We start from the raw sequence: 27,475 nt of genomic DNA on the forward strand, positions 1-27,475 counted from the left end.
TGGGACTATATACTGGTGTGCGTGGGAGGGAAGGGAAAAGGAGCATCAGTGCTGCTGTGCAAGCGTGGGATAGACAACTTTGTCTTTGAAATCCTGCACCTTAAAGACTGTCAGGAGCTCACAGGAAGTGTGAACAACCCCAGAAGAGTTGGAAGGGAGGGGACAGTGGCCTCACAGTTCCTCCTGTGCTGGCCGTAAGGGCATAGCAGATGCAGCAGGAATGCATGCTGTCATGTCATTCACTTTGGCATGCTGTCTGACATGTATCAAATGAGCCAAAATTGTTCCTAGTATTCTGGAAATGCTGTATCCTAGCAGCCGCGCCCTCCCATTTCTTCCTGTGATATTGATTCTGATGGGAAAGGTATGCTAGAGATTTTAATAAGCCAACTCAAATTGCTTGTAATTGTAATAAGATTAAAAAAAATTAAACAATGAAAATACCTATTAGGTCATTTGACTTATTTTTGTGTTCCTGGGACAGATTTTCTTCAAGCGCTCAGCACTTCCTGCCCACTTGAAATCAAGGGGAGCTTTTATACAGCAACTCTTAAGGTAAGGATGAAAATGGTTAAATTCTGAGCACCCAGAACTGGTGGCCTTTAAAAATAAATACTGGCCTGGACATAGATGCTTTTTCTGCATTTATAGAAGCTAGAAACTAAGAAGACAGCAACACTATGTGATCATCCAGCTTCTATTGGAGCACTTTTCATCCACAGGCCATAATTTGGAGAATGGTATTTAACTTATTCCCAATAACTGTTTGGTTGAGGAGTGTTCCAGGAAGCCATAAATACTTATTCCTTGCATTTTATCAATAGGTATGGGCTCTGGTGTTTGTATGCAGTATGCAGACAATAACAGCTGTACTCTAAATGTAAACAGCTTTCTCAAAGCCTAGCCAAAATCAGCACCTGGATGTAGAGGAGCGGCCAAAGCCGAGCCCATCATCATATTAGTTGAGTACATCCCATGTGTTACCTTTCTGGCTTGGAAGGAAGCAAGAGAGAGTGAGATTGACACTGTTTCTATTTTGAAATATTAGGGACGCATGTGGATAAAACAGAGTTGAAATAAGCAGATTTAGACTCTACTTTTTTCTCTTTTTGAGAAGAAATTCCACACCTAAAGACTGAAACCTACTTCTAAGAATTCCCTTAAAGGTTTTAGAAGGTGAGAGTAGAGAGCCATTTAAGGGTCTTTCAAGGCAAGAATACAAGTCTATATTAATGCTGTCCTTGACCCTTACAGTCCAATGGGCTGCCGGAATAAATATTTCTCACCAGTTTACCTGGCTGCTGATCTCTCAAATGAAGATGCAGCAGCTTTGAAAACCTTTAACAAATATTCTTTTTTCTCCTCAGAGTTTTATATAATCAGATATGATATGACAACAATAAATTGCAATGGTAATGTAGAGAAAGCAAATTAGAAGCTAACTTGTATAGCCAATGTTCTATTAGCACTGTTGCCCATGAATGTACATAACTGCAGCAAGCCCTGTACAGAATTAACAAAATCAAATTAGGATTATTTACTAGAATTCTAGCAAATACATACAAGGAACCTAGCTAATGTAAGAAGAGGGTAGTGTTATTTTACTGTTAAGTATTGCAACCTTTTGGGAATATTGCAATTTATCTTTAGAAGAAAGGAGGCATACAGCAGAAGAATAACTATGGAGGCTGACCACAACTACAAGTAAATGTATAATTAAGTCATCTCTGACAGTTGAACTTTAATTAGTCCAAAGCCAATGAGGAAGTACTGATTAAAGATCAATGGTATAATACGGTCTCCATTTTGGGTGTATTTCATTTTTGTAATCAATGTATTTAGTTCTAAGCTGCAAGAAGTGTGACAACAGCAGCTGCTTTAAATCTCCTGTAGTGAAGTCATGGAAATTATGGGGACATAGTAATTGCACAGAAGCTTAATAATGTCTCCTCTCAGATAATGCTTGGGCTGCCTAACATATTCATATAATTGCTATTAATGAAGGCCATCTGCCTAGTGGCAAAGTAATCATTCCAAAATTTCCATTTGTGCCATCCAATGTTTACAGGCAACAATGTAAAACCACATCACTTATACTAGTAAGGTTGTGGCACAAAACAATGCCATTCCTTACAGCTGTACATTGTCATTTAGTGTAATTTCCAATTAAAGTTCCTGTTTTATCATAATGGGGTAGTAACATTAACTGTTCAAGAGACATTATTTTTGTGGTACTTTTTTTTGTATTTATAGCCTAAGCCATTCCAGTTGCATAAATTTCTAAATGCTGCATAAATTTCTAAATGCTGAAGGGAGGAGGTGAATTGTCTTATCAAATTTGGCTAATTTTTCCCTTGCCTCACATCACAAACAACCTTGCCAACCATGGGAGGGGAAAACAAGGCTTTCAATACAGACTAGGGATACTAATCTTTAATCATCAGGCACTGCTGAACAAAGTTATTGCCATATCCCCAGAGAGAAAAATATAAAGTTTTAGTTGAATTATTACTATTTAATTGTTTATTTCTGTGCTGTATATATCATGTCTACAAAGAATCATTAACTCCTTGAGAACTCTAGAAATAAAGGTCAGACAAACCTAGCTGAATTTGTCTTTTATAATTGTATCACAACCCGCAACCGAGGAAAGGCCAACAGTTAGAGTAAAATTATGTTCTCACTAGAAATTCAATCCTATATTTGCTGAAGTGCATAAGTTTATTAGACAAGGTTCTTTGGGTAATACGATATCTTTTATTAGACCAATTAAATAGTTGGTAAAATTGTTCTTTACAAACTTTTGGGCATAAACACTCTTCTTCAGGCATAGGAAAAATCACTAAACAATAAGATTATTGTTATGGATTTGAATGTTTACAGAATCATACCTTTTACATTGATACAACACCACAAAATTCAACAGTGATGCTCTATTTCAAATGTGAATGTGGCCCAGACCAGGCTTAATTTCTAAAACCCAAATGCTGAAATTGTACATGGAATAGTCACTGGAACTATTTTTAACACAAAGGTTCTAATTAACTTTGGTGTAAGCATGTGAAAAATCTCACGGATTTTCAAGATTTTTTTCCCCCATAAAATCTGTCATTTTTTGCTGTGAAAGGAACATCATTTTAACCTATTATTTCTGCTTTCTTTTTATCTGGTAAATAAAGGTATGAAATGAAAGTGAACAGCTCAACTTCGTAACAAGTTTTAAATGTCATATAGATTTTTTAAAGAGATTTGTTACTTTTTTGTATACAAAATTAAACGAAGGCATTTATGTTTCTATACATTTGTGTATTTTAGGATATTTCAACATGAGATGGCTCCTGCCAAATAAGACTGTGTTATTTACTGTTACAAGACTGTTTAAAATATGTATGTGTTAAATCGTGTTTTTCTTATTCCTCATTGACCTCCAGGAACAGTAGATAAGAAATGGTGAAAAGCGGGTGCAGCAGCAGAGCTCACTGCACACACAAACCAGAGGTGAAGTGGGGTGTGATGGCACCACCACAGCACCTGCCTTGGATCTGCCCCTGATTCTCACTTATTAACAACCTTGCTAAAAGCCCATTTTTGCCACTTTTACTTATGCTGGCAAGTTTTCCTTCAATTTTTAGCAGGTAAATGTGGCAAAGGGGGTTTCATACTAAAATTAAAGTATATTTCTATGCTGAAAATTGTACTGCTTCATCTATGAATCTTTTCCGTAAGTACATTTAAAATTGCATCATCTTTTTTTAGGGATTTTGAGTGCATTTGTGAAAATGTTGGCTCTATTGCTATAGAGCCAGTTGAATTGTTTTTTCTCACACAAGAAAAATGTAATTCTGCTCCCAGCGACTGGCAAAAAAGCATTTGCACCAGTATAACTGAAGACCAAACTCAAACATTAGTGTTGCCACCGGTGTCAGCTGGTTGCATGTGGCTTTAAAAAAAAACTGTATTAAGGTAGACAGAGTTTCTGTTTCGCAGAGCTAACACTTGAAACCATTACACTTCAAACACTTGTGGGGAGGGGGAGATAAATCCCAAATGTTAGAATGCTTATCTGAAACATACAGATAAGGGTTGCATCCAGCACCTTATTGTTATCACTTAGTATAACCTTACCTAATCTATACCTCAACCTAAGCTTAAAATGGCTACCTAACACTTGCAAACACATATATCAAGGTGAAAGTAGTATATTTTATTAAGACATTTGAAACCAGCTAGAGAAAAATATGATACAATAACATCATTTATATGGATAAGTACTGATATTATTGTGTTTGAAATTACTAAGACATAAAAATGAGCTATTAACTAAAATAATTCAAATATATTAGACAGAAATAGTGAAGAACACAGCCTTGTTAAACATCCTTTAAAGGGAAGATGAGCACCCCTTACTGAATTTTAACCTAACATATTTTAACATAGATTTTTTAAAGGCATATTTTAAATAAATCAAGTTAGTGTGTTGACCCTTCTATGAAACAACATGCTGCTACACTAAATAATTCCATGCAAAACACTTAGAAGCAGCAGATTTTTTTTCTTCTTATACCTACTTCTCCTTATAATAAGTGATTGACAGTAATCCAATCATGCAAAACTGCTATCAGCTGATGACCAGATGTTTTGGTAGAAACTGTAAAATAACAGAATAATGGATGGATATTTTATTTTTTCTGCCTCATAAACTAATGGCCATATCCCATTCATATCCATTAGACACCTAAGTACACTCCTATTCCACCCAGCTCAGTTCCATGAAAATTCATTAATTCATATATTTTGGTAACATCCTGTCTAAGCCTTAAGACTGACTCGCAGGAAAGCATCAAGCATCATGTACTTGAAGAGCTGCCACAAAGAACATGGGAAACACCTATTCTCTCACTAGAAAGAGGAGGATGTGGACCAATATCTTGAAGTTGCAACTAAATTTAGATCAGATCTCAAGAAAAAAATGTAATTGTTAGAATAGGGAGTGGTACACATTGCCCAGGGAAGCTGTGGACTCTCCATCACTACAGGTGTTCAGGAAGAGGTTGGACAGCCACTGGGGATGATGTAGGTGCAGTTATGTTCATGTTCTACCATGGATATTTCTGATGATTCTTGGTGCCCCCACCCCACTTTCTGCTACATGTATTAGAGTATTTTTAAGCCTCCTTCTGAGGCGCTGGGTGTTGGCTTCAGCCAAGGCTGAGGATTTTGATTGGGGTGGGCCAATGCTCCTGCTTGGGACCAAAGCTGGAGGCTTCTGGCTGGAGGGTCTTCCCTGTTTGCTCAGAGCCAGACCAATTGCTACATTTGGAGCTAGGAAGGAATTTTACCCCACAGTCAGATTGGTACAGACTGTTGTGGTTTTTGCCTTCCTCTATAGCAGAGGGGCATGACTCTCTACCTGGGATTTCTTCAGCGTATATTGACAACATGTCATAGAAGCAGGACATTAGCTGCCATGGTTCTCCTGCTTTACCTGCAGCAGGTTAGGTGTTGTGTCAGGGATGAGGGTAGCCTTATGCAGGCTTTAGATTATGGATTTTATAGGATGGTTTTTTTAGGAATGAACCTGCCTCAGGCAGAGGGATTGGGGTATATGACCTCTGGAGATCCTTTTCAGCCCTACTTCTCTATTATTCTATGATAAAAGGAAATGGCAAGGGGGAGGAGGACGCATCCAACTTTTGTATTGCTCCACCTAATAGATAGAGTAGGATTTGGCCATCGATGTTTTATACATTCTTTCCAGTCCTACAACATATGATACTGATAACTGTTGTATATCCATCCACTTCATGACTATAGTAAGTTGTCAGCCAGACTTTAGTTTAAATAAATTTTAAACCTTATGAGAAAAATGATGTCAATGATGTTGGCTTTTTTTTGAGGAAGGAAATGAGAAGGCAGTATACATTTATTATCTGTTATTGTTTAATTTAGCAGTAAAATCTTTGTTTCCACAAGGAAGAAAGGTCTTGTTAAACTGTATCGATAGGGATGCTCACCCTTGACCCATGGGCCACATCCAGACCATGGAGCTGTGTCACCCAGCCCACATGGCTCCCCAAGTATCCAGAAATGTGATGGCAGTAGCAACGCTGATTGCCATTCCCCTGCAGCCAAATTTTCATATACATGGGGAACCCCAGGGGCTGAATAACATCACCCTGCACATTAGATTGTCCCAACACACAGTCAGATTGGGCTGGCAAGCCCATGAACCAACTCTGTGTGGGATCCAGCCAAAAGACAATAGCAATATAGATGAATGTATTAAATATTAATATGGTTTCTTTTCTAAACCTAAATTTATATATATTTTTTTTTTGCAAGAAAGTACTTGTGTATTGCTAGAAGAATGAATAAATGATTAGCACAGCACCCTTAAATTCAAATGATCTTTGAAGGAGCATTCTGGATGGCTGTCTGTAGCACAAGACAGCATATAAAGCCAGATAAAAGGTTACAGTAATTCACCCAGGAATTGCACCCTGCCCAGCCCTTCCACCCAGGTGGGTGGTAGCAATGTACCCATGCATACGCACACCCTCAACATACCCTATTGCGCCTTGCTCCCAACTTTACAGGCTGAAGGGACCACCCAGCCAGCATTAGTCTGCTGCTGCTGCAGCCACCGGGGACCTGCTCAGCTTCCCCAGTGTCCAGCTTGCTCTGGGCAGCAGGTAGGGAAGTGGCAGTGGCAGAGCTGCAGCTGGGTGGGAGTGCAGAGTGTAGGCTGGTGATGGCAGCACAGAGCTCAGCTGGGCAGGATGTGGGTGTGAGGGAGGGTGTGGGGACACACTGCTTCCTGGCACACAGCTCTTGAAAGCAGTGGCAGCAGCAGGTGGGGGCACTCAGAGCATTTGGGCCCAGTGCGGGCACTGGTGCTTGGCAGTGCGTGGCTCTGGCCAGTGCTGCATATCACAGTGAGGGGCTCATCATCCACCAGGCTGTCTCTATTGGTGGCACTCCCCACGTGCATGTGCAGGCTCTGCTGGGCCATCTCTAACACTAGCTTCCCTCCACACGTGCAGCTTCTGCACTCATGCGGCATGGAGAAAAAGCCCTGTGTGCTGGAGCTGGCTCCCTTCCCTGCCACTAGACCTGCAGGGAGCAGTGCAGGCAACTAGCTCCATCCAGAGCATGTGGCTTTCCTCCCATTCCATGCGAGCGTGGGGGCTGCGCATGCATGGTGAGAAGCGCTGATGACAGAGAAGGCCCAGTAGAGGCTGTGCACGTGCACAGGGAGCACCACCAAGAGAGACTGCCCAGTGGAGGTTGCACCCCTTGCCACAATGTGCAGCACTGGCCAGAGGTACGTGCTACCAGACACAGCCACACCCCCACACCCCACCATGCAAATACACCCCCCCAACCACACAATATACAAAACTAAGAATTTATTTTTGAGTTATTATGCAATCACCTCTATGCATACTGCACAAACAGAAATCATGGCAAAAATACTTTTTGTAATAAAATTAAAATATGTTGTAGTAGGTGTTTTGACTTTTAGTGTATGATTTATTTTTTTCCTGGTTCTAAGATGGCAAACACCCCCTTCCAAAAAAGGAGCATGTCCTAGGGACAACAGACTTGTGGTGGCAAAGGTCAGGTGTTACCAGGTAGGACTACCAGTCCCAAGATAGCAACCAGGGGGTAGGGCAACTGTTGAGGGGCAGGGCTACCCATGAGGCCCTCAAAAGCTCACCAAAGCTTGTTAACTGGCCCTCCACCTGAAATAATTGTCTGCCCTTGAGTTGCATTGTAACTGGAGGGATCCTTTGATATCAACAGAATTGTTACATTGGTCTGTACCATGGAAGAGTTATGCTAAATTTTGGTATTTATTCATGGGAACAATAAAAAAGGACATGACTGCTACCCCCACCCTTCTAATTCAACAAGCCTTTATTCCAATGGATAAGAATGCTGCTTGTTTTCAACAAAACAGTTGCAAAAGTTTAACATGAGTAAAGCAATGTGTGTCTCATAATATCATTCACAGAAATGAAGGACTATTTTTGCAGAAACTTTCCAAAACTCTTCAAGCTGAGGCAGACATCAGAATTTCAGCCTAGCTTCCGTTATGTAATTGTTAAATTTGGGAGAGTGTTAGTAACTGTAATAGGGCACTTTAACTATGGCCAATGCTCTCAGCTCTCTATATAATAAATGACTAATTTTGTGTTAAACCTAATAAATTTGAAAGCTTCCATCATAACTAGATTTTTACACTGTCTTAATTGACACTACTAAAGAAGCTTTTCAGTTTAATTTCCCTATATAAGTATTATATTTAACGAAAAGGAAACAAATAAGTGTCATGTTTAGGACAGTAGGCACAATTACTTAACTGCTCACTCAAAGTCATCTGTTTTGTAAATAAGTAATTATAAGTTTCTTAAAGTGAATATTATTTACTTGGTACAATATAATAGCAAACTAGGTTGTCTGCCAAGTATAAGTTATTTTTACAAAATGCCCCATAACAGCCCTCCTGTGCCATTACAGATCGTCTTGTTGAGGGCTACTTAGATCCCTTCCTAGTTCACTGAACCCATAGCACATTACAGTCTAAGCCATTTTCCTGCTTCCTAAGCTCTGCACCTATTTTAAAAGCTGTGTTTGCTTCTGTCAAGAATATTTTCTGCAGATGAATATAAATGTGATAGGATTTCATTGGCAGTACTACAGAGATAGCAAAACTCCTCTTTTCAACTTGAGTGTCAAGTTGTGCTGTATAAAGAAAAATAAACCTCCAGTGATCCTCAGTCAATTACAGAAGCATTTAGCTGGTTAAATGAAAGGACTAGTCAGAATATCAGAATCTTACAGTAAATAGTGTTATTTACAGGTTGTAACTGTTCCTTTAAAAACTGGGCCATTTAAACAGAAACCTTTCTCTGGCTTCTACAATGAATATATTCCATAAAATAAACAGACACTACTTATTGCTTAAAAATAAATCATGTTGCCTATTAAACTAATGTCTGTTCCCTTTTTCTCTTCCTTCTAGCCATCAGTCTCATTAAAAAGAAGAGTCTCAGTTAATGCATTTCTGCTGCCTTAGTACCCAGAAGTTCAGTCCTGCTACCACTGAAATAAATGATAGAACTCTCATTGATTTCAGCACTGGAGGATTAGTGCCAGGCATTAAACAGATAACCCAAAAGGAACCAGAATGACTGCATTCATTTATACTTTCTTGTCTAAGAAATTGCACAGCAAAAGCAAGTGTTTATAATGTCACTGCTGAAGCAACATCAGAAATATTGTTTGAATATACTGGAGGATAAAGTGGGTTAAAGGCATGAGGATTCCTTTCGCTCTTTGTGCAATTCTATGGCCAGCAGCATCATCTACCATTTACTACTGGGAAGATTTTGAGAACAGGGAAAAGACTATAGTATGGAAGGCAAAGCTATGTTTCTAGTTTTCAGCACTCTAGCAAGTTGCTACAACTTTCTACTGTGCAACTAGATGCCACTGCTCATGACCAGTGTCACTGGTCTTAAACTCTGGAAACATTATGATCTCTAGTCAGCTGTTTCTTGATGTGATGCACAATATACTCCTGTATCCCAAGCACCAAAAGCCATAGTCTTCATTTCCCCTTAGATTAGGACTGCTCTAACAAATTACTAAATATCAGTTCCATACCTCTCTGATAGCTGTACAAAACTCGCTCTGCAGTACTTTTTTTAGGGATTGTAGCTTGTGCACTGGTACCTCCCCAGACTCTTGAAGTTTCTCCAGTAATTCAATTGCTCTGGCAACATCTGAGTAGATAAAAAAAGGAATAATGGTCAGAAAACCACATGTTTTTCATGGAAGATAAATGACTAATGTTCCAGAAAAGCAGCACAATGATGAATGTCAGTATTTTAAGTGTAAGGTCATCTTAGCTATACAGAATTTATTCTTTGTTTGTGCTTACAATTAAAGGACAAGATATGGTTCAAGATGATTGTCTGCACTTTAATAATTTTCAAAATATATCATTACATTAGCTTTATACTTGCTGTTAAGAAATTTGACATTATGTGCATATTGATCAGTCTTACACAGTATTTTTTAAACATGGATACAAATATAAACAACTGAGGTACCTTAGTATACTTAAGAGAGAGGTTACTGCTCTTTTTTGTTCTGAGGAGAGCAACATAAAGTACAGGGGCATTCTTTCCACAAGTCTGAGTGAGTTAAGGTATATGTAATGGATAATGGATATGAAACGTATTAAATATTAATATGTTTTTTTTTCTAAACCTAAATTTAGATTTTTTTTTTGCAAGAAAGTATTTGCTAGAATTGTTAGAAGAATGAACACATAAGAGCACAGCGCCCTTAAATTCAAATGATCTTTGAAGTAGCATTCTGGATGGCTGTCTGTAGCAAAAGACTGCATTTAAAGCCAGATAAAAGAATGTTACAGTAATTAAGATGCAAGATTATTAGAGTCTAAAAAAGAGTTTAGCTGTGTGCATGGAGAGATTCTTAGAAATGCAGCGCAGAAAGAATCTACACGATTTAAATGTAAGGTGTAGGTGGATGAAAAAAAACAAACCCCACAGTTGAGATCTGAATCAAAGACAATCAACTTACAAGTCTGTGTGATCAGCAGGATAATAATGTTGTCCACAAAGATTAAGAAAAGGAGGTAGTGGGGAGGATCTGGGGAAGATTAAGAGCTCTGTTTTGGCTCTCTTGAGCTTGAAATGAAAACTAGTCACCCAGGAATTAAGACTGAGATCCAAACTGAGTCAGGTCTGGATCAAAAAATTAGATTTGAATTTTCCTGATTTGTCTGTTGTTTACAAATAATCTGGTTTAGTCACAAAGAGTAAAGGAAGAAGAGAAAGAGGTGGATCCTTTTGGAACTCCCACAAAGAGCTGGAACCAGGATTAGGAATTCTCCAGTGGACATGCTGAATGACTAATTACAATAAGAGGAGAACCAGGAGATGATGAAGTAATGGAAGCCAAAGGAAGACAAGAAGCATGTGGTTGACTATGCTGAAAGCAGCTGATAGGAAGATTAGGATGGATGGCTCTTTTTATGTTTATGTTGGACCTGATCCAAATCCCATTAAATTATCTGGAAAACATTCTTATTAAGTTCTGTGGGATCCTGTTTTAGGAAAATGTTTCCATTTTTGGAAGGGCACTTCAGCACATGCTTAATTAACTTTAAGCATGTGGGTAAGTCTTGTTGAAATCAATGGGATTTAAGCCCATCCTAATAGGAACCAGAATCAGTCTTAGAATGATGATTAATAGTATTTAGAAGCAGAGCAAGCTTTTGCCTAGTATTGTGGTACTTTGCAAAAAGAAAAACACGGTAGTACAAATGATAAATTAATTCTCCTGTTCATATTTTGACATAAATGGGGAGCTGGTGTGTGAATTTCTGGGAAAAGCTGGACACTAAGTTATCATTTCATGACAGTGATTTTGCTTAGGAATAAACAAGCTTATGGGTGCAGCAAAGAAAATGCTAATAAGCAAAGTGTAAGTCTCTCCTCATATTAAAACAACAAAATCACCAACGATAATTTTAACAGTAGATGGTGTGACAAGGGACAGGTGTGGCTTTAAATATCTTGTTTACCATAAGAAAAATCATCTTATTTCAGTAAGAAATTCAGTATTTCACTATGCTTTATTAAGTATAATAACTATACTGCATGGGTAGATTGAAAAACCTCAAAAGACTACTATCTTAATTATCATACCTGATTTTCTTAATTCAGTTTGGTAGTTCCAGTTGGGTTTGTGGTCACATAGAATACAGATGCAAAGTCAGAAAACAAAAAATGATTAATATAATAAATTTTATACTTCAGAAGCAGGAGATGTGGGGTTTTAGCCTCACACTATGTTGTGACATAATGTGACATGACTTATCTGGGAGTTGCGCATATTTTTGTGAAATTGAAAAATCTAAAAAATGTATCTTTTAAAAAATGAAGCACAAGTATTTGCCATATAAATCAAACTTGGTATTCCTTTGATACTTTCATCAACCACAGTGGAAGTTGAGACATGACTGTCTGGGGTTCTGAGATAATTAAAGCAGCACATTGCTTGCCCTGGCCCCAGAACTTGGAAGATTTTTCGAGATTAACTTCAAGTATAAAAGTGATACAATTTAATTAGTTTTTGAGGCCAAATATTTTTTCCAAAATTGTGGCCAAGTATATATGGTAATAGATAAAAGAGTAAAATATTACCTCACATTGGTTTGAAATACTACATTTCTTTCAATTAATACCCCTCTATTGTGGGGAGACTTAGTGAATAATTGTTCCAGGCAGAGCCAGCCTGAGAGGTGGGTGATATGGGTGACTGTCCAGGGTGCTGTGGTCAGGGGGGGTCCCATAGACACCCATCCACATGTGAGCAGCCCACACTCACAGCAGTGCTCTACCCCTGCCCCTACCCACCCCAGCCAATCCCTGCCCCAGGCAGGAGGAGCAGTGCCTAGTCCAGCCCACCCCCCAGCTCCAGCTGCTACTCAGGAAGAGCTGGGCCAGACAGTGTAGATGACAATAATGATGACTGCCTGCCCACTTGCATGATGTACCATACTGATCTGCCTCCCTGCTGGACTGTGCCTCTGCCTATGCTTGCAGCAACACCACTGACAAGTGCAATAACTGCTTAAGACTAGAGATCATATGTCAATAATAGTTCAAAGGAGTGAGAAAAAGGAATGAAGTGACTGGCAGAGTTACTTGTGAGAAACTAACAAATAATACAAAATCTTTCTCCAGTTGAAGCCAATGACAATCTGTCCAGTGATTTCAATAAAGCCAAGACTATCTTCTTGGAATTCTTCATCTGACCATTATCCTCCTTTTGCTATACATGTGTACAAATATATTCATTCTTTTTCTTGTAAAACACTGTCAGATACTGTTTTCTCATCTATTTGGAGGAAAGGTAAATTCACATACGGTAACGATTAAAAACAAATATTGAAATAGAAAAAGTATCTTTAAAAATCAGTTCAGGGCTATAATTCATCTTCTAATATGAAGGAAATCAAACTTAGTATTCTCTTTTTAATACTTCTGATGTGCTATTCTTATCTTCTTACCCTTCCATTGTCTTCATTTTCATCATCATGCTCTCTTGACTCATGCAGTCTTCATTATATTGAAATTTAAGTTCATCCTAATTTGATTGAAATCCATCCTCATTTCACACATCAATCTCCCACTGAGATCAATGAAAATTTTGTGTGAGATTTAGGAAGAGAGAAGGAGCATAGATGTGGTGTTTCAATTTTTTATATTGCTTCCACAATAAAAAGAGCATCCTTCCTGTCCCTCCCTTCCCCCTTCCTGCCAATGTAATGCTAACTGTATCTCTTAATTTTAACTAACATTTATTTATAAGTCTCTCTTCTATTTACACAATAATCTCTCCTCTTCTCTGATCTAACATTCTCTTTCCCCTTTCCACTTTTTTCATCAGTTCATTTCCACGTAGCACTTCAGGAAATAATGTTACAGCATGGTGTGTCATGTTATCAGTGAAACACAGATAGAGACAAAGGACTATGAATGGAATATATTTTATCAAGTGTGTGCATCAAAAAGGAACCATTGCTTTCAGAAAAAATCTTACTGGAAGAGATCTCTTGATACTTTTATTTGAATGCAGTTCATTTGCATTCCTGGGGTGGGAAAGGTGGGGGCATAGGAATTATATTAAGTTATTATACACAGCTAAAGAAAGAGAGAAAAATCACTAGAAGGACATACAGCTAGCTAGATTTCATACTGTGATAAAAACTAGAACATTACAATTGAATATCAGATGGAGTCCAGTCATGTAGATATGGCCCCATACCACAATACGATTAGAAGGCAGGTGAACTTGCTTGTTTATCACTTTGTTCTTCAGTCTCTATGTTTAATCTCATTTCTTTCATGTTACATATAATTTTCCCTTGCTACCTTTTTGTTCAAAACTACTGTTACATACAATAGAGAGAGATTTACCTGACTTAATTTGTTGGATATTTTACAAAGAATTTTAAGTACCTTGCATTTCAGATAGAATTGGAATCAGTTTGTTGCTTTTGGGTTACACTAGCATCTGAAATAAGAAGCATAGATACTTTAAGACTGGGAGTTCCAGTAATTGCTGGTAGGGCAAATTCTAGTTTTCAGTGAAGTAACAGCTCTTTGCATAACTAGAGCTTTATCTCCTCTATCTCCTCTGCTCAGGCTTAATTATTCCTCTAATTATATTTGTGAGAATTTGTCAGAATTCTTATTTTCATTCTGTTTTCTCATGAGGATTTAGACTCAAATCTTTGTCAGAGATCACAAAAGCTGTACACAATGTTGTATCCTTCTCCACACCTGATTAACTGACTGTTGAAGTCAGTCAGTAATTACTACTCCATGATGATTCATAATCCAGACTCTTTAGCCCTTATTCTTTACATCAAACTCTTCATCTGAATAACTTTTGGTTGAAGCAAAAGCTTTGGATGATTCTCAATATATATTCTTTGAAAAAGCTCCTGTGTTAACTGAGCCCAGACATCACTTGCTTCTCTGTATGTATGACATTTCCTGCTTTGATGTCAGATACCAGACGTCCCAATTTGCTCTCATTCTTGGTTTTATATCCTTACTAGCACAACAGTGTTGTCCCTAGAGTTCCGGTTACTCTCCTATTAATTTATTAAATTTGTTTAATCTCATCTGAAATGGACAGTTCAGCAAAATGGAAGCACAGAGAGTCCTTTTGTACCATTTTTTATAGCTGTTAGAATCCACTAATGTTATCCAGGTCTTAATACTGCATGTCTGTGAGGTCTACTCTAATGGAGTATAGTTAAAAATAATATTATTGCTCTTATTTTCTGGTTTAAATCCCCTGTAACTACCATCACTGCAACACTCTCTTTTACGTTGCAGCAACTGAACTCTACTATAACTACTCAGGTAAGTATAAAGAATAATAACCATACAAAACAATAAACGTTTCAGATGTAGATGTAATAACTCATAAAGATCTACTGAATGGTCTAAAGGACTATAGATCTTATCATACTTCAGGATAGCTGTCACCACCTCACTAGGCTTGCAGCATTCTTTCCGCTGCCCCTGCTGTCCCATAGTTGACAATGCTCTTATGGGAGGCAGTGCTCTCCCCATTGTAAGCCCCACAGCTGACAATGCTGCCACCCCTGTGAGCCTTGTCAGCTGCAGGGCTGGCACTGGGGGTCACCCCTGTGGCTGGGAGCCCGTCAGTTGATGGGGCTCCCAGCCACAGAGGAGCACTTGGCCACACGTTTAATTAATGGTGTGATTCGAACAGGCTACAAAGTTATTACACAGTTTTTGTGGAAGAATTTTTTAATTTATTGCTTGTTTTATCACGTCATTAATTGATTGAATGTGTAGGTGGATCACAACTTAAGGCGTATTACTTGGTTAATCATGCCTTAAGTGTAATGTGTGGAAGGAGCCTGGGTCATGTTCCTCTTGATAGATACTCACCAGACTGGTAAGTCGGATCCAGATGTTGGGGCTGATATGCTTTTAAACCTGTATTCAGGCAAGGCTTCTGATTATGGTTTTTCAGGCATAAAATCACAGGACACAGACTCACTGTCTGGTGCCCCTTCTGGGAAGTGGGACACTGTGGCCCATTTATCTGAGGCCCCAAAGCAGTGAGGATGCCCCAAGTCATTCAGCATCTTAAATCCACCCCTCAACGTTTTTTTCCCCACCTTCCAAGTTTCCCAAGTTACAGTTTAACTATTATAGGACGCCTGACAGTTGAAGCAATATACTCAGAGCCTGTGCAAAGTAATTACATAAACACAAAGACATTTGATTCATAAAGAAAACAAAAATGTTTATAGATTCATAGTAAACCAACAAAATCTGACCCCACAAATCCTCCCTCTTGCATCCTTACCATGACCAAAGTCCTTGGGGAGGGTTGGGGAAGGGGGAGAAGGCTGTTGTTAGTTACTGCAGAATCCCCAGGGCCTTCTCTTTTCCTGGTCACCCCCTGCAAGAATCTCTGCTTAGTCCAAATCAGCCAGTCAAAAGGTAACCTCTAGTTCAAAAAGCCTGCCCCTTTGTGTTCCTTGAATCTTCCCATTCCAGAGATGTTAGAAAGCTTGTTTCTTCCAGGAACTTCCATTGCCCCACTTCCACTGCCCCATTTCCACTAGTCCCAAATCTCACAGACTACATGGAAGAACCTGTTTTCTTTAGCTTGGCCAATTCTTTTTGTGTATTCTTTCTACTATTTAGAGTCATTCATTCCTTGTTAATGATATTCTTGTTTGCTCTTTAGATGCTTCCAAACAAGGAATGTAATCAGTGACAGATTACTTGTCAGCAAATCTCCTTTTTACTATGCATTGTAGGCTGTAGCTATACATAGACCATGCAACACTTAGCAGAATTCTTAAGTTGTACATAGGCAGATTCCTCAAACCATCACATTATCCACTGTACGTTTTTTCCCCAAAGCTAAATGAATGTGGATTAAATGAATAGATGACTTGGGATTTTGCTAAAGGGGCAGTCTTTCACTTGTGGCTTAAAACTAGACATAGATGGTAATGGTGAAAGACTACATTTTCAAAAAAACAGCATCTAAAGTTAAATTAATGTTACATTTATACTTAAGGAAGCAAAAATGTAGTCTGATTTTCGGGGTTATTCAATCCCCATAACTTCTAATGAAATCAAGATGAACATAGATTGTTAGGGGCTGGAAGGGACCTTGCAGATCACTGGGTCCAGCCGCCCCGTTCTAGGCAGGAAGACAACTTGGGTTAGGTGACCCCAGGAAGGTGACTGTCTAGTCTCCTTTTGAAAACCTCCAGGGTAGGTAACTGCACCACCCCTGGAGGGAGTTTATTCCACAGTCTGGACACCCTGACTGTGAAGGAGTTTCTCCCGGTATTAAGCCTGAAGCAGCCTTCCAGGAGTTGGTATCCATTGGTCCTGGTCTTCCCTAGGGGTGCCCTAGTGAACAGTTGTTCACCGAGCTCCTGATGCATACCTCTGATATAGCAGTAAGCCCCTATCAAGCCCCCTCTCAACCATCTCTTCTTTAGGCTAGAGAGGCCCAGGTCCCTCAGCCTTTCTTCATATGGCTTGCCTTGTGAGTCCCTGATCATACGGGTGGCTCTTTTCTGGACCCTCTCAAGTTCTTCCATGTCCTTATTGAAGTGCAGCACCCAGAACTAGATGCAGTACTCCAACTGTGGTCTCACCAGTGCCAAATACAGCAGAAGTATCACTTCCTTAGTTTTACACGAGATGCATCAGTTGATGCATGCCAGTGTGTTATTTGCCTGGTTGACCGCTGCCTCGCACTGATGGATCATATTCATGCGATGGCCAATCATTACCCCTAGGTCCCTTTCGGCCATGGTGCAAGTCAAGCTGTCACCACCAAGCCTATACGTATGTTGAAGGGTTTTTGCCCCCAGATGGAGCACCTTACACTTGGAAGTGTTAAACTTCATGTGGTTCTGGTCTGCCCAACTCTCAATCCTGTCCAGGTCTGCCTGTATCTGCCATGACCACACTGCCCCATAACTTGGTGTCATCTGCAAACTTGGCCAGCGAGCTTTTCACTTCCCCATCCAAATCATTGATAAAGATGCTGAAAAACACCAGTCCAAGCACAGACCCCTGAGGGACACCACTGGCCACTTCACACCAGGACAACACAGATCCGTTCATGCAAACTCTCTGGGTCCTACCCTGTAGCCAGTTTCCCACCCACTGAACCATTGAGCAGCTGAGCCCACAATCCTCCAGTTATCCCGCAACGATATCGTGGGATACTAGATCAAAAGCCTTTTGGAAGTCTAAAAGGCTTGTGCCTAAACAAAAGCTTCCAATTTTAAGATGTTTACCACAAGTCATTGCTACCCATGAAAATTAAGGAATTGCAAAGGTGAGTGACCCTTGATATGTAAGCTTGATAGCATCTGCAGTTAATATTTTTATATAAGAACATTAAATGAAAGAGACATTTGCTTATCTGCAATGTAGAATTAAGACACCAAATTACATTTTCTAAAATAAGCTGGAAATACTGAGAATGAAAAGGCAATGAAAACTCCAGTATTTCCTATTACCCTGCTTAAACCAAAACGTCATTCTTTCACTCCTGGATTAATTGAAGAGAAATGAAAGAAGGGTAAAAAAATGTTGTGGGGGGTGAAAGGGTGTTAATAGCTTTGACTCCAGTAAAATTGGACTTGCATTTACATTGTTTAATGGTCTTAACAATAATTTATATTTAAGTACTGATAGGACAGCAGATTAGAGTACACATGTTCCACTGCTTTTGTTTAACAAGAAACAGTTGTCTGTAAATGTGGCTCTAAGCAGCAGTAATTCTTTGACTTAACATGAGTCTTTGTGACTCAAAGGATTAGAAATATTTATCCTTCAAAAAAAAAAAAACCTTGTTTCTGTAGGAAACAACACTTTTTTTGAAAGGATCCAAAGACATCAGACTCTTGTTTCTTTTAAATGAATCAACAGTTCTAGAGTCAAGATAACACAGAGTGATACAAGGGTAATAAGAGAGACAATTTCTATTAATAGGCTATTTGAAATATGGCCCCCAAATTGCTTTTTTCTGACATAACTTTTGAAACCATGAAAAGCCAAAAAAGCTAGTGAAATATATAATGAAGGATGAACAACTTGGCTTTATTTAGATTCAGTTTTATAAACAGGGGCTCATGAATCTGAGGAAACAGATTCTAAGCGTAGTGCCATAGGCAGATGCTCTGCCAGCTCCCCCCTCCTCATTCACCTTGGTTCTGACCTACAATATCACTTGCTCTTGTATTCTGGGTCTCAGTTAAGCAGGGCTGTTAATCATGCTGAAATGAGTTGCTTCTTTGACAACTAGACAAAAACACATGAGAGACTAAGCTGAAACGAAAATATACAATCAATTTTTTGGATCTGAACCCAGATAAAAAGCTGGTTCCCTTAACTCACTCATAACCCCTACCTACTTAATAAAACAAAACTCATGTTTTGAAATTTCACCCTACAGAGAGAACAATTAAAACCAGTGGCAAAATTGGATATTTGACTGAGTTAGAGTAATAGAAAAAACCCAAGCATGACTGAACCAAGACAAGGAGAAAAAAAACATTTCTAATTGCAATCTGGTTCTCTCAACTGGCTTCGGCTTCAGCCCACACCTGCCAAGTAAAGAGTTCCCCAGATTTTTGCAAAAAAAGGTAAGATATACCAACCCCCCCCCGTGCACACTCACTGCACTGAATTTAATTTGTGTAGTTTTCAGCTAACATTTGACACAATATTGTTGGGAGGAGGGCAAAAGGAACCATCAACATGTGTTTCACAAAAGGAGGTAAGGTTAGCTCACGGATGCTAATTTTTCCTCACAACAGGCTCTGTGTTTGAGCCAGATCAGCTACCCAGTTTCTTCTCTGCTAGTGCCATTATTGCAATCTCCTGCTGTCTGTTCCTCAGTTCTTATCTCACCAACTAATCTTAATCTTATATCTTTTTATTGTTCATATGAAAGAGAGAAGGGAGAGATAGCAGTGGATCATTGGTTGTGGTGATGCATAGCCTCATTTTATTTTTTTGCATTATCGTTTTAATTTCTGCTTGACTGAGGATTTTATAAAGCCTCCCCATCTAAGAGTTACCTAAGACTAGATAACACGATTATGTACTATAAATAATGCAATAAATTCATCATTAAGTGACTTCCTTTGTTGACGTAAGCAGTGAGACAGTTAATTTTCCCTCTTTTGAGTAACCTTATTTCATTGCAGTTGACACGTGGGCTGAACTTCATAAAATCATTCCTTATGGCAACTGACTATGGAGGAAACAACTTCATAGAAACAGAATCCTCAGCAAGAGTGTATGTGAAAATATGACAAGATGAATGTAATGCAAACAAAATCCCTTGCTTTAATATACTTCCATATAACCAGGCATTATATGCAGAACTGGTGCCTTACAATGACTGACACTACTAAATATACTCAATTTTTACTTTCAATTTCCAAGCCAGTAACCTTAAAGCGAATAAAATATTAACGTTCTACTTGAATTAATATGACCATAGCATAAGATTATGACTTTCTGGAATTGTTGTTGCAGGTTGTAAAAACACTCTGAAATGGACAAGAAAAACCCTCCTTAGTATATAGAGGGTATAGGGAGCATTGTCACAATATACACTGCTGCAGTGTGGTTTGCTAGGTGCTGATTAGTGTTGGAAATAGGGGTAGAGGTTATCTCAAGTTGTACTCTAATTTAGCAGACATAATTCATAAGATCTGAAACAAATACAAACCCAGGACACTGATTTCATTGTTATGAAGCAAAAGGTAATGTATAAATTAGCATGAGCTCCACAGCCATTTGCTGTTGCACCAAAATCCAGCACAATGGGAAATGACGATGGGACAGAAATACACAACTGATCCTTTGTCCGTCTACTATTTTCCATGGATTCAGAGATTTGAAAGCCAGAATCATTAGATCATCTAGTCTGACATCCTGTATAACCACGGTCCACAGAATTTCATGCAGTTGCTTCTTCACTGCTCCTAATTACATGTGTTTGATTAAAGCAGTGGTGTTCAACTTTTTGCTCTAGGTTGGATGGGCAATGACTGGTCCTTCCGCAGGCCTTATCCAGCTGGTGAGCCAGATCCGGTGCACAGGACAGGCACAGTGGGGCCTGATCCGGCTTTGCAGAGAAGGGTGCAGGGCATGGCCTGGCCCTGATCCACTTGCACAGAAGGTATAGGGTATGGCCTGGCCCCAATCTGGTTTTGTGGGACTTAGAAATTTGGCAACAGAGGAGAGGTGACAATAGTATCTGCCTCTGCTCCCCCCACTGCCAGATTTCCCAACCCCTGAGGATTCCTGTAGGCAGATGCTGTGGCTCTGCTGACCAGATCTGGCAGCAGGCTGGGATTGAGCATCCCATGAACAGATAAGAAGACATTTCTGAAGGTTAAGAGTGCTGCTGAAAGACTAATATAAGTCTAATTAGCCATTTGATCAGTGTGGATGAGCAGGTGCTGAAACTTGCTGGTTTCTGTGAGAGCCAAAATATAAGACCAATACTTTAAAATCAAAATAATTTACTACTTTTTACATACCATATTTTCTCATATAACACATACCCCCAAATAAGGCATGCACCTTGTTTAGGGAAGGCAGAATGAAGGAGAAAAGATTTTTTCAAAATCTTACTTGCCACAGCATGGACTCATCTTGGCTGAACTCTCCAAACCACATATAGGAGAAGAAAAGCCCCATCTTCTGTGTTACCCACCCTCTGGCTACAGACGTAAAACTTGTAACCCTATCAGAACTAGTGCCAAATTATAATGCAGTTTGGCTCAGCCAAAAGCTGCTGCAAATTCAGCACTGGCTCTAACAGGGTTAAACTTCAAGTTCTGCAGCTGTAGAGGGTGACTGATGTTGATTACAGGACTCTATGTTTCCTGCATGCAGGGGAGGTATCGGAGCCCCTGGCAGCCATCCCACTGTGAAAATCAGATTTCTCATTTAAAATACACACCCTAATATTGGAGGGCTAATTTGAGGAGGAAAGGTGAATGTAGTATGTGAATAAGTATTGTACAGTCCTATGGAAGAGGAAGATAATTAAAGGGTTTCCCCCTTTTCTTAGGATCCAATGAAAGCAGACTACAGTACATGTAACCATTATTGTCCAAACCAACTTTCACTTTACTTCTTGTGAATCAAAAAATTTTCATCTTTACTAGGGAAACTCCATGTCATAAAAGTCTGTGGTAAACAATCAGTGATGGTTTTTCAACGATGGCTTACAACAGACTTTTATGACATGGAGCTTCCCTAGTAAAGATTCATCGATTCATAGATTCATAGATGCTAGGGTCGGAAGGGACCTCAATAGATCATCGAGTCCGACCCCCTGCATAAGCAGGAAAGAGTGCTGGGCCTACATTACCCCAGCTAGATACACATCCAACCTTCTCTTGAATACCCCCAGGGTAGGGGAGAGCACCACCTCCCTTGGGAGCCCGTTCCAGACCTTGGCCACTCGAACTGTGAAGAAGTTCCTCCTAATATCCAATCTAAATCTGCTCTCCTCTAGCTTGTGGCCATTATTTCTTGTAACCCCCGGGGGCGCCTTGGTGAATAAATACTCACCAATTCCCTTCTGTGCCCCCCTGACGACTACCAGATGTACACTTTTGATTCAAAAGGAATAAAAAAATCAGCCGCAAGAGAAGGCTAAGCACTGACAATTCTCCTACAAATTCATTAGGGGAACACAGCAAGGAATCGGAGATGCTCTGTTCACCAGGGTGCCTCTTGGGGTAACTAGGAACAATGGTCACAAACTGACAGAGAGCAAATTTAGGCTAGATATCAGGAAAATCTTCTTCACGGTAAGGGTGGCCAAAATTTGGAATGGGCTTCCAAGGGAGGTGGTGCTCTCCCCTACCTTGGGGGTCTTTAATAGAAAGCTGATCAGGCATCCGGCTGGGGTCATCTGATCCAGCACTCTTTCCTGCCTAGGCAGGAGGTTGGACTCGATAATCTGTTGAGGTCCCTTCTGAGCCCTAGCATGGATGAATCTATGAAATAAAGTGACAGTTTGTTTGGGCAATAATGATTTACATGTACTGTAGTCTGTTTTCATAGGATTCTAAGAAAATAGGACTGTAAGGGACCTCACAAAGTCATCTAGTCCAGTCCCTGCTCAAGGCAGGAGACCCCAGTTTGCTCTGGCTAGGTAAAGACATTATACCTATTGCACTTTAAGTGTGCAGAAAGTGCTTTAAAGCTATAACTAAACAAATGTTCATGGCTCTTAGAGCACTTAAAAAATGGCAGGTCATGTTCTAAATTAACCCTCGACGGATATGGTACTAAACTAACACACTCTCTGTTAGAGCGCTTTTTTAAATGCCGGTGCCACATCCATCGCGAGTTAAGCTAGGTTGCATTCTGCAGCCGTCCCAGGCAGTATAGCACAGGGCTGCACTCTATCCTCAGGCAGAACTCATTTGCTCTGCCCATGTGCCAGGCTGGTCCTGTCCTCATGGCTGTTGCTGACCCGAGTCAGTGACAGCCTCAAATCCCAGTCCTGTCTCTTCTTTTTGGCCAGCTGTAAGCTGCAGCCCAGCCTGGAGGGGGGTCTCTCTCTCCACAGCCCAGCCTGGAGGGGGGTCTCTCTCTCCACAGCCATCCCACCCTCAGTGTACCACTGTCTGGCTGGGGGGCTGCTGGGAAACTGAGCCCAGACCCCTTTCCCCACAACAATGCATCCCACTCCCTGCATGGAGAGGCATCTGTCAGGGCTGCCTTCTTTCTGGAATGCTCTATGCCCTAACCATTAAGCAACAGCTCCATTCACTGGAGCAGTGCTTGACAGGTCTGGCTGAAGCCCCAGCCACCGGCCCCTTGTTAAGTTGACACTGTGTGCTGTTGATGGACTGTTTGGTAGGAAGTGTGGGTGGCATCCAGTCCCTGAGTGTCAGTGGACCTATAACCATGTCTCCTCACCCCATATCAACTGGGCCAAAAGTGACATGTTTTTCCTGGGCACCTGGGCCAACGTTTAGCCCCTAGACCTATTTGGAAGCCTGTCCTGGTGCCACAATTGCTTCAAAACCCCGGGCATTTTTTAAGGCCTGCTATCCCATCTAGCCAAAAATGGGGAAGGTCTTGGTGAGGAAGCTATGGCACAACTACAGTGGTGGTGCAGGCACCTGCCCAGCCTTCCTACTGCAGATGGATCCTGATCATCAATAACCTGGCAGCTGTTACTCTGTGGCACAGGCTTGCCATCCTGGACCCATCAGTGACCCTGATCAAAAGGTTTTAAAAGTGCTTTGTGGATTTCTTCTAGAACAGGCACCACTGGGTCCAGCAGCTGTCCTGTACCTGCCACCAGCGAGGGAGGACAAGGCCTAATTGACCTGATGAGCCAGATGGCCACGTCCCATCTGCAAGCCCTTTGGTGCCTACTCATGCTGAGGAGTGCCTCTGCTGACGATGGCTAGCCTCTCCTTTCCTGCATCTAGTATAGAACCTCAACCTTGATCGAGAACTTTTCCTTTTGGATTTCGATCGTCTCAGCTAGGACACCCTGCTGCCTTTCTACTGCAGCCTTACCTAGACCTGGAAAACCTGCCTCTCACTGAGGCCCCAGGGCAGGCTCCTGCAATTTTCAAAGCTCCTGCAGGAGTCCCTGGTCTATAACTTGACCTTGCAGCAGCAGGCACCAAGCTGAGCCTCTGGAAGCCTCATTGCTTCCTTGGTCTGGTCATATACCATCAAGCTGACCCACTTATTTGACTCAGCTCAGTCCACCTGGTTCTTGGCCAACACCTTGGCTGACCAGCTGGCCTGCACCCTGTCCACTTTGCTTCATATGTCTTGGCTGAAGTGAAAGCTGGCCTCCCTGCAGATGGATTTGCTGTCTGAGAAGACCACCTATGCACACAAGTGCACTCCTGTCTCGTGCAAAAAAGCTGTGCCATAAGCACAAACCTGTAAACCGTGCAGCATACATCCAGGCAAGTTCTCCCCACCCTCGGAGACCCCTTGTTTTTTCTGTTACTTTGTTCCCACGTGCGCCAAAAGCAGGCGTGAAGAATTAACCAATTCATGCCCGTGATGCGAGAGACGTCATTCAGCCTATAAAACCCATGTGCAAGCTTCCGCCTAGCAGAATCAGCGCTCGTCAGCTCAACAAGGAGGAACTTTTCCTCCCCGCCCAGGCTTGGCCAGCCTTGACGTGCTTCTCCACCAACAAAATTGCCCTGGCATACCCCTTCCCAGTGTACTCGTTAAGACCTCATTTGTCTCTGTATCGAGAGGATCTCCACAGCTGCCGATCTCGATCTCACAACGCAACCGGTATCTGTTATCTGTTTTGATCTGTGCCTACACGTCCATTCCGCTGACGTGTAAGTAAAACGAAAACAAAAAATCTTGCAACCATTACGCATGTGTAGCACCTCCTTTGCAAATCCCCACCCAAAGGGAAAAAGATCCACCAGCTCCACCGACCCGCGCGCGACAACTCCAATGGCAGCTTGCTCAAGAGACCTCCTCTCTCTCTTCCTATTTCTCTGGCTGTGGACATCAATGAGAGTGGTGGACCCAGCACTCTGTTGTGCCTCCCTATGCCCAGTGAGAACAGCAGTTGGATCTGCTTTGAAATCCTGTCTGGGAAGGGACTGTACATATGGACAGTCCAACTGCATCATGTCCATGTCCTTGCTGCCCACCCTGACATGACATTGAGGCTGCACCTAATGGCAGAAACAACAGAGCAAGCCTGCCTGGCTTGGCACACCCTGTACAAACTACCTGTCACTAAGAGAACTGGTGACCTGCAGTGGAGACTACTCCATGGGGCCCCTGGCCACAGGCACTTTTGTCCAGCATTTAAATCCAAAGGTGTCAGTGGCCCACCTTTCTGCAAGGAGGAGGTGAAGGAGACTTTTCCACACTTTCCTGAACTCTCCCTGGCTGCAATGGCTCTTTGTTGCCCCCAGCTCCCTCTTTAGCATGTTGAACTTAGACTTCTGAGAGACTGTATACATCTTCTCTATCCCCTCCAAAGCAGCTAAGGGGAAAATGATCTGCCTGGCCAATTTTTTGCTGGGCCAAGCCAAGATGGCAACTCTGAAAAGCCACAGAAACCAGCGCCAATGATGCCCTCCAACTTTTCTGCTTCCTATTCCAGTCATGTATCACATTTGAATTTGACACTTCGCCTTGCAACATAATATGGATCAGTTTGTGTTGTGCCAAGGTGGAAGATGGACAGCTGGTCTTATATATGTAACCCCACGAGGGGCATGAGAGAGGGGGTTTCAGTCCCTGGTGACATGGTGTTTTTGTTGCTAACAAGCATTTTGTGCTTGGCCCCTGGGAGGGCCACATACCTTTGCACTTTTATCTTTTGTTTTTAATATTTCCAAAGTTTAAAAAAAAGTCTCTCTCTCTCTCTCCCCCCTCCCACACAGTATATAAATAGTATCTCTTATGTTTCCTAAGCATCAACACACTGATCCTGCAATTTTTCATGATGACCCTTGCACCTGCTCAGAGCCTTATCAAGGGCTTGACCCACCTCATCAAGTTTCAGAACATAGTCCTATATGAAGAATGAGAAATAGCATATGCAGGGTTAAGTTCAGTTAAGAAACAGGATCTTCCAAAATAAATTCAAATAGGCTAAAATTAGACCAGGCTATTATATTTATTGATTTTGTACCAATATTGTGTTAGATCAATGGATTTTAAACTTCTTGAAGTCATGGAACCCTTTCATATTACTATTTCTGCCATGGAACTCCTATCCTATTCCATAAGCTGATGCAGGCAATGGTGGCCTCCCAGCCCACTCTGCCATTACTTCCAATCTCTTTGCAAAACTGCCTCTCAGGGTTCTACAGAACACAGTTTGAAAACCATAGTAGCTAGATAATTGACAGACCTGAAATAACACTAGCTCCTTGCAGTCACAAGTGTTTGCTTGGCAATAGCATATCTTACACACTTAACAAAAATTACCTTAATATGAACAAGGGAACTAAAAAACTGCATTCTTGCATTTAAAAAACATATGTGACTGGGAATTTAAGATATCCATTTGCAATTGACACATGTAACCTAATGTTAAAAACTGTACCATTTTCCAGGAGAATTGTCCATGTGTTTAAGTTTTAAATATACACATACTTATGGAAAAACTACATTTAAGGCCAAAATGCAACAGGACTTACTCTGGTACAAGAAGACACAATGAACTTTCACTTATTTTTGCTTCCTGTGCAATGCCCTGGCAAAATTACAATCCATGCATTATCAGGCACTTCTCCTCTCTATTGGCCTCAGGACAGAAGCCATTGCTGTGTGGGCAGGAAAGGGTGAGAGGAGACAATGAAACTCATGGATTTTAGATGGCAATATACACATCTTAGCCACATACAGGCCCACCCAAAATTCCCCCTAGGCCCCTGGTCTCTTGTACCATCATGCCTTCAATTCAAGCTTGTGCCTATCAGGCACACTTGAGTCCCTCATGTAAATTATTTTTAAAACACTAATATTTTCTTGTATTTATAGAAAAAATCTAAATTATCATATTAAAATTAAACTGGTATCTCCCATTGTAAATTAGGTAGCTAGAAGACTCCAGGTAAGACTACTGAAAAATATGCATAAATAGCAACATTTGGTATCCTTGCTGCCTGAACACTTCAGTTACATTGATCTTCAGAAAACAAAGTTATTTAAATTCCATAAAGTCAATCAATCAAGCAGCTTGCCCTAAACCCATCTCTTCATAAAAAAACCCATTTAAAAAAAATCACTGTTAACACACTGACACACTGTTTCAGCCTGTGATTACACTT

The 27,475-nt window shown here is 40.7% G+C and overlaps 2 protein-coding genes across 8 annotated transcripts in view; one reads left to right on the forward strand and one right to left on the reverse strand.

The window, feature by feature from the left end:
* Positions 1 to 9,666, forward strand: part of MYF5 (myogenic factor 5) — an 85,230-nt gene extending 75,564 nt beyond the window's left edge. For 2 of the 6 annotated variants that reach the window (XM_090042609.1, XM_090042608.1), the window contains one exon: positions 485 to 9,666. The gene's annotated coding sequence lies outside the window, so the exon portion shown is untranslated. The remainder of the gene's footprint in view (positions 1 to 484) is intronic. The other 4 variants (XM_090042605.1, XM_090042606.1, XM_090042607.1 and 1 more) reach the window with 3 other exon arrangements.
* LIN7A (lin-7 cell polarity scaffold A) overlaps positions 1 to 27,475 on the reverse strand; it is a 59,752-nt gene that overhangs the window by 24,389 nt on the left and 7,888 nt on the right. The window contains exon 2 of one of the 2 annotated variants that reach the window (XM_090042612.1): positions 9,673 to 9,791. The exons of the other annotated variant lie outside the window; for it this stretch is intronic. Coding sequence (XP_089898738.1) covers positions 9,673 to 9,791 — 119 coding nt within the window. The remainder of the gene's footprint in view (positions 1 to 9,672; positions 9,792 to 27,475) is intronic. 2 annotated transcript variants of the gene reach the window in all.

This window comes from Crocodylus siamensis, chromosome 4 (genome assembly GCF_052110815.1).
Source record: "Crocodylus siamensis isolate JL-2025a chromosome 4, ASM5211081v1, whole genome shotgun sequence".
In the NCBI taxonomy this organism is placed as follows: domain Eukaryota; kingdom Metazoa; phylum Chordata; order Crocodylia; family Crocodylidae; genus Crocodylus; species Crocodylus siamensis.